At 56.0% G+C, this 7,821-nt stretch overlaps 1 protein-coding gene across 1 annotated transcript; it reads left to right on the forward strand.

The window, feature by feature from the left end:
• The first annotated feature begins 1,408 nt into the window (after positions 1-1,408).
• On the forward strand, positions 1,409-3,253 carry HCAR1 (hydroxycarboxylic acid receptor 1). Its single transcript, XM_028528370.2, has one exon. It carries the CDS (start codon positions 1,540-1,542, stop codon positions 2,566-2,568), a length of 1,029 nt encoding a protein of 342 aa, XP_028384171.1. The 5' UTR covers positions 1,409-1,539; the 3' UTR covers positions 2,569-3,253.
• Positions 3,254-7,821: the final 4,568 nt, after the last annotated feature.

The following is a 7,821-nucleotide window of genomic DNA, read 5'->3' on the forward strand; positions in this document are numbered from 1 at the left end:
CCAACTTCGGGGCAGTCTAATTTTACCGACAATTCTTTTTTTTTTTTTTTTTTTGATCTTTACCCGAGGACATTTTTAAAAAGATTTTGTTTATTTATTTTTAGGCAGAGGCAGAAGGGAGGGAGAAAGAGAGGGAGAGAAACATCAGTGTGTGGTTGCCTCTTGTGCGCCCCCTACTGGGGTATCTGGCTTGCAACCCAGGCATGGGCCCTGAGTGAGAATTGAACCAGTGACCCTTTAGTTCACAGGCTGGCACTTGATCCACTGAGCCACACCAGCCAGGGCCTGAGGATATTTTTTTTTTCATTGCTTTTACAGACAGAGGAAGAGAGAGAGAAAGCTGCAATGATGCCTGGACCAGGGGTCATTTGTGCCTCAACTGGGGACCAAATCTGCAACCCAGTTACGTGCCCTGACCTGTAATCGACCGGTGATCATTTTAGAGGTAGAGTCCTTGACCGACGGGCCCAACCCTCACTCACCTGCACCGGCGAGCTCAGCACATAATGACAATAAAATAAAAACAGCACGCTGATCGCGGCGTTTGGCTCGTTCACGCAGCCCGTGGGCAGCTCCGAGCCAAACCCTCTCTCGCCAGCCGCAGAGGGGGGAACGGAACGGGCTCGCCGAGAGAGGCGGCTCCGTGGAGACAGACCTCGGGGCGGCGGCTTCAGGACCAGGACATGCGTGGCCTTGCTGCAGGTTGTGCAATCGGCCAGCTGGGTCCAGGGAAGGAGGCAAAGGGTAAGGCTGTGGGGAACGCCAGGGAGGAAAGGCCAACCGACCTCAGAAAGTGGTTTCTAACACCCGGCAAGTGCGGTGTCGGAAACTCTTGCCTCCGCAGACCCTTCCGACTCTTGAGGGCTGGGTCTCCTCTGGGCGTGGGCACAGGAAGTGGCTCCCGCGTCTCTGGCAGCGCCCGGGAGAGCCCCAGGGGATGGGAGCGAGGAGCCCACGGCCAGTCAGGCAAAGGTTAGGGAGGGAAGCGAAGGCCAGGCCAGGCCAGGACGGCTCCCCTCCCTCCGGGGAAATGTTTGTATTTCTCCTCCCGGAGGGGGGAAGGACAAACAAGCTCTTTTCGTGCCTTCTGGGCAGCTTTGTGCTCTCCAGCACAGAGAGTCGGTGGAGCCAGCGCGGGGCTGGAGGGGAAAAAAGCCGTCCTGACGCCGGACCTCTCCACCCCGCTCCGGCGTGAACCTCCCTGGACCTGCCGGCCGCTTCCCAGAATGACCCCTTGTGGGAAACTGCCTGCACATCACAGCCCGGAGGGACGACCTGCCTGGGGGACAGGCAGCTTGTGACCAAGGCTCCGGAGAAAGGACAGCCCGGGGCTGTGATTTCCTGGAGGCAGTTTCTGTTTGCCTGTGGCTGCACCCACCCCCATGTGTGGTCTGCGCTGTAAGTACCTGCATCCCAGGGAGAACTTAGAAAAGCAGCCTCGGGGTGCGCGGCAGCCTTCAGACCAGAGCGCCTGCGTCTGCCTCTCTGCGCGGACTCCCGGGGCCGCCGGGCACACGGAGCGCTCGCCCTCCGGCCGCCATGGACAACGGGTCCTGCTGCCTCCTCCAGGGGGACCCCATCGCGCAGGTGATGCCCCCGCTGCTGATCCTGTTCTTCGTGCTGGGCGCCCTGGGCAACGGCATCGCCCTGTGCGGCTTCTGCTTCCACATGAAGACCTGGAAGCCCAGCACGATCTACCTGTTCAACCTGGCCGTGGCCGACTTCCTGCTCATGATCTGCCTGCCGCTGCGGACGGACTACTACCTGCGGGGCCGGCGGTGGGCCTTCGAGGACGTCCCCTGCCGGGTGGCGCTGTTCATGCTGGCCACCAACAGGGCCGGGAGCATCGTCTTCCTGACGGTGGTGGCCGTGGACAGGTACTTCAAGGTGGTCCACCCCCACCACGCGCTGAACGCCATCTCCAACCGGACAGCGGCCGGCCTGGTCTGCGCCCTCTGGGCCACGGTCATCCTGGGCACGCTGCACCTCCTGACGGAGAGCCACCTGTGCGTGCAAGCGGCCACCGTGTCTTGTGAGAGCTTCATCATGGAGTCGGCCAACGGCTGGCACGACATCATGTTCCAGCTGGAGTTCTTCCTGCCCCTCGGCGCCATCCTGTTCTGCTCCTGCCGGGCGGTCTGGAGCCTGCGGCAGAGGCGGCAGCTGGCGCGGCAGGCCCGCATGAGGAGGGCCACCCGCTTCATCGCGGTGGTGGCGGCCGTGTTCGTCACCTGCTACCTGCCCAGCGTGTCGGCCCGGCTGTACTTCCTCTGCACGGTGCCCTCCAGCGTCTGCGACCCCTCCATCCACATGGCCCTCCACGTGACCCTCAGCTTCACCTACATGAACAGCGTGCTGGACCCCCTGGTGTATTATTTTTCCAGCCCCTCGTTCCCCAAGTTCTACACCAACCTCAAAATCTGCAGCCTGAACCCCAAGCGTCCGGGGCGCCCCAAGACGCGGCAGCCGGAGGAGATGCCCATCTCGGACCTGTGTCGCCGGAGCTGTGCCAGCGTGGCCAACGGCTTGCAGAGCCAGTCCGAGCTGCCGTGGGATCTCCGAATGTGAGCGCCCCTCCCTGAAACAGACGGACAGAATCGAGGAGGACAGACTGGAGACTTAGAAAGAACTCCCCGCGAAGGGGTGGGGGCTGGGCTGTGACCCCCTCGCTCTGGTGGAAACCGACCTTAGGCTGCCGCGCCTTTTTGGAAGGTCCCAGTGGAGAAGTGAGTGGGTCACATTTAAGGGATCTGATTACAGTGACGGCAGACAACAGGTGCTCGTAGTGGGCATGGGGGGCGGGGGGCGGGGGGTGTCGGGAAGAGCTGGGCTCCTGTGGCATTTCAAACAGCTGAGGAAATAGGTACTAAGCCTGCCACGTTCTCTCTCTCCCGGGGAGTTAATGAACTTGGTGACTTACCAGCATTTCTTCTCCTCTGACCTGAAATCATTCCTTGTCTTGGAAAACGGAAACGGGACTAAGTCGACGCCTTTACGTGGGGCTGAGGGAGGCTCTGCTGACTGGAACGCCCTAGTCTGATGGTTTTCATCTTCACAGGGGTGGGGGTGGGGGTGGGGGTGGGGGTGGGGTTGCTCGTTTCTTGACTGCTCCGGAGCCCGGGAAGAATGACAGCAAAAACAATCTGCTCTGACCTTCTCCGGGCTCCGCATTTTTCTGCAAGCCTCTGCATTTCAAAGAGCTCGCTGAGGGGTATGTTTACCTGCCCTGATTTCTCCAGTGGCAGCTGGAAAAGAAGCCCCTCTGGCCTTTGGGAAGGGCCAGGGCCAGCGGAATTGCTTTAGCCTGCTTGTTCCGTGGCTACAAGTTGAAAGGACTCCTTCATTTGTTCTGTAGTATCTACTGAATGCATGTGCTGTGCCGGGCACTGTGCTATGTCCTTGAACCTGGAAGGTCATTTGTTAGTCAATGCTTAGAGGACAGCAACGGTATTTTGGGGGGAGGGGGCAGAGAGGTTAATGACCTTCACCCTTTCAATGTAGCTTGTACAGCATTTTGGAGAGCAGTGTCTGTAAAATCAATGTGGGATTCTGCACACACATCGAGGGCGGGCTCCGGGCTGTCTGTGGGGGTCCCGCATGGAGCCCTCAAAGCTGATGGTTCCTCGAGACCACGGGCTGCGCTGCCCTGGGCTCGGGGGAAGACGCCAGGCCGGCCTCAGCTGCATTGTCAGGCCACAGAGTGGTGAAGGTGGTTCTCGGCGTCCTCAGTTCCACTTTCTCAAATTCGCAGGGTACTCTGTGGGCTCGAGGACCGGAGAAGCTTTCTGTTTATTTGGCTTTTGTTGGATCCTCACCTGAGGACACTGTGTTCCTTGCTTTTCTAAAGAGACAAAGGGAGAGAGAGGGGAAGGGAGGGAGAAAGAGAGGAAGAGAAACATTGATCATTTGCCTTTTGTACGTGTCCTGACTGGGGACCAAACCTGCAACCCAGGCATGTGCCCTGACCAGGAATCAAACCCATGACCTTTAAGTTTGTGGGACGACGTCCAACCCACTGAGCCACACTGGTCAGGGCAGGACCGTACCAGCTTTTAGTCCTTTGGCTGCTTTTTTTTTTTCCAGAAGTGCCACAGAGCCTAGTAAAAGCATGGGCCGTGCACAGTCAGACACATCAAAGCATGAATCCCACCCCAGCCAGCCCACTAGGTGCGTGGTCTGGGGGCAGACTGGTCATAACCACTTTTAGCTGTGATTATCGCATCTGTCAAGTGGGGGTAACAAGAAGGCTGAGTTCAAAAGGTCGTTGGGCAGATTCAGCAAATATCGGACTCTGAAGCATGGGGACTTGGGTCACTGGTATATCCCCAGTGCCTAGAAGAGTGGCTGCACATAGTAGGTGCTCAAGAACTATTTGAACACGTGAATAAGTGCACGGGAAGCCTGGGGAGCGGCGGTCAGTGCTCTGTGTTATGGCTTTTTACATTAGCCTCCTTTTCACAGAAAGAAACTGAGGCACGGAAGTAATTTCCTTCGGGGTTCAGGGCCCCTAAGTGGCCACTGCATTGTGGCTCCCTGAATTCTTTTGCTTCCCAGGTGCCGGGGGAGGAGGGGAGGCCAGGAATTTTTTTTTTTTTTTTTAGAGAGAGGAAGGAGGGGGAGAGAGGGACCTGTTGTTGACTCTGGTACGTGCTCCGACCTTGGATCAAACCTGCAACCTTGGTGCCTGAGAACAACGCCCCAAGCCACTGGGCTGCCTGGCCAGGGCAGAATCCTTATCAGCATCAAAGAAACAAACATCTTCCTCATAGAAATCTGTGAAAACCACACTTCTGCTTTCGCTTCTATTCTTAGTTCGAATCCTTTCCCGGGCTGCTCCGTGGTTGCTTCACTTAATAAAAATGGTTCCCAAAGTGAGTCCGTGCCTGTGTGTGTGGCCCTATGTATGTGTGTTCAATGACTCATAAGAATTTACCCTCCGTGGAAAAAAAAATCGGAGAACTTCTCAGGCTGGTGGTGGGTAGAGGTTCGCGCTGAGACGCAGCCAGAGCAGACAAAAAGAAACGTCAAAAACCCCAGCGCGGACCTGACTCCAACTTTGCTTCCCGTTCTGGGTTCACAGAATGCGGTGAGAGCCAACCCTCAGCCAGGAGCGTTCTCAGAACTCGAAAGGAGGGGGAGCTCAGCTTTGTGGGCAAAGCTTGTTTGAACTACCTGGAACAGGAAAACGTAATCGGTTTGGAAGAAAAGGTCTGTTCCTCTTTCTCGGGGTCTTTCTGGAAAAGTCACGTAAAAGCTAGAGTGAATGTTAGACCATATGTATTCTGCAGAAACTGTACCAAAAGAAAGAGGTGCCTTTATTGGTGCCCACAGTGTAAACAACTCCAGTTCCGACCTGTTCTCGGAGTGGGCTTCCTTACTGTTTATTACAAGTGAGGGGATTAAAAAACAGACTTGAACCCAGGCTGTCACGGGAGACAAAGATGGACCCAGGAATTCCACTTCTGGGTATGCATCCAAAGAAACCCGAAACACCACATCAAAAAGACATATACATCCATATGTTGATTGCAGTGTGTTTTTTTTTTTTTTAAGGCACTTTTTTTTTATCAACTACACAGGGATGGATGCTTTTTTATTTTAAGGTGGGTTTTTTTAGATTTTATTTACTTATTTTTAGAGAGAGAAGGGAGGGAGAAAGAGAGAGAGAGAGAGAGAGAGAGACATCAATGTGCTGTTGCTGGAGACCATGGCCTGCAACCCAGGCATGTGCCCTGACTGGGAATCGAACCTGCGACGCTTTGGTTCGCAGCCCGCGCTCAATCCACTGAGCTACGCCAGCCAGGGTGATTGCAGTGTTATTTAAAATAGCCAAGACGTGGAAGCGACCCAAGCGTCCGTCAGCCGAGGAGCGGCTAGAGAAGCAGCAGCACACAGATGCAGGGGAACACGACTGAGCCGCAAACAAGAACAAAATCTTGCTCCTGCAACAACACGGTGGCCGAGAGGGCGCCACCCAGGCTGAGTGCAAGAAGTGAGACCGAGGAGGACAGGCGCCACCGGGCTTCCCTCCCGTGTGGCGTCTGGAAAGCGAAGCAAAGGAACAGGCAGGACAGAGGCAGAACCGCGGACCAGAGCGCATCCTGACAGCTGCCAGATGGGAGGGGTGGGGGGGGTGGGCGAGGAGGTGAAGGGACGAGAAGGACAAACTGGCAGCCGCAGAACAGTCACGGGGACTCAGGCACCGAGTGGGTGACACTGTAATGGCTCTGTGTGGTGCCGGTGGGTGCCGGACTCACGGGGATGATCCCTTCAAGGCTGTGTGAGTGCCTAACCGCCACGTCACACACCCGAAACTAGTGTAAAGGGGTGAGAACTCTGGGCCCTGGGGTTCAGCCGGTTGTCGGAGGTTCCACAACGAGGCAGGCGCATCGTGACATGCGGTCTCACCCCGAGGGCTGTCTGGGCCTTCTAATCCACGCGGGTTGCCAGCAGCAGTCGAGACACCACTGTTGCCGCAAGTGCATCCACAGCTTTGGGGGACCGGCTCCATAACTGGCCGGGCCCCGTGCAAAGTGAAAATGCCGGGCCCCTCGTTCAAAAAAAAAAAAGTGTGAAGAATTGCAGGGTGGCGGCAGCAGAGCATTGAACTAAATAAACCCAGGGCCCTTCTGAGCGCATCCATGGATCTGAGGCCCCACAGTTAGACAGACAGACAGACACACACACAGACAGACAGCTGTCGAGATGAAGGAAACAGATGGCCTCCCAGAGGGGCCTCACGTGCATGCAGCTTCCGGCAACGACACGGCGGGAGTGGGAAGGGGTCGGTATTTCACGCCTGTGAAGACACATCCGCTCGTGCAGCCCTCTTCCCAGGGAGCACTGATTAGGCACCAGCTCCGCACCAGGCACGGCAGAGACGCCACGGAGCACACAGCTCCGGAGCCCGTGGGCTCTGTGTAGAAACCAAGGGGAAAATAACATTTCCACGCGGGGGTACTGCGGTGAAGGTGGTTAACAGGGTTCTACAGGAGAACCAACCCCGAATCCTGGCTTAGGTGGGGGAAGGCTTCTCGGAGGAAGTGACTCATGAACTTCGGCCTGGAGGACGGAGAGGAAGCAAGCAGAGGGCTCCCGGGGCAAAGGCGTTCCCGTTGCGGAGGCGGGAGAGCGGAGTGGTCGCTGCTGGGGGTCCACAGTGCACGGGGGTCGAGGACCCCAGGCTGAGCTGTGTGACGGCCACCGGGACAGCTGGCTGCGTGCACCACCCGCGCGGACGGGAGATCCGTGACCAGCCTTCCAGATGCCATTATTATCTTTTAAGAAGGAATTGAATTTCTCTGAGTACAGAAGGCACATACATGTTTTTGTTCAAAATGCAAAGAACACACACAGATGGACAGGGTCCGGCAGAAGTAACGCCTGCCTGCGTGTGGTTCATAGGGTGATAATATGGGTGTACTAAATTGTAATTTTTTTAAAGATTTTATTTATTTATTCTAGCCCTGGCTGGCGTAGCTCAGTGGATTGAGCGCGGGCTGCGAACCAAAGTGTCGCAGGTTCCATTCCCAGTCAGGGCACATGCCTGGGTTGCAGGCCATGACCCCCAGCAACCACACATTGATGTTTCTCACTCTCTCTCTCTCTATCTCCCTCCCTTCCCTCTCTAAAAATAAATAAATAAAATGTTTTAAAAAGTATTTGAAATAAGTTTAAAAATATTTTATTTATTTATTCTCAGAGAGAGGAAGGGAGGGAGAAAGAGGGAGGCAAAAACATCAGTGTGTGGTTGCCTCTGGTGTGTTCCCCACTGAGTGGGGGGAACCTGGCCTGCAACCCAGGGATGTGCCCTGACAAGGA

Source organism: Phyllostomus discolor, chromosome 13 (genome assembly GCF_004126475.2).
Source record: "Phyllostomus discolor isolate MPI-MPIP mPhyDis1 chromosome 13, mPhyDis1.pri.v3, whole genome shotgun sequence".
NCBI classification, from domain to species: domain Eukaryota; kingdom Metazoa; phylum Chordata; class Mammalia; order Chiroptera; family Phyllostomidae; genus Phyllostomus; species Phyllostomus discolor.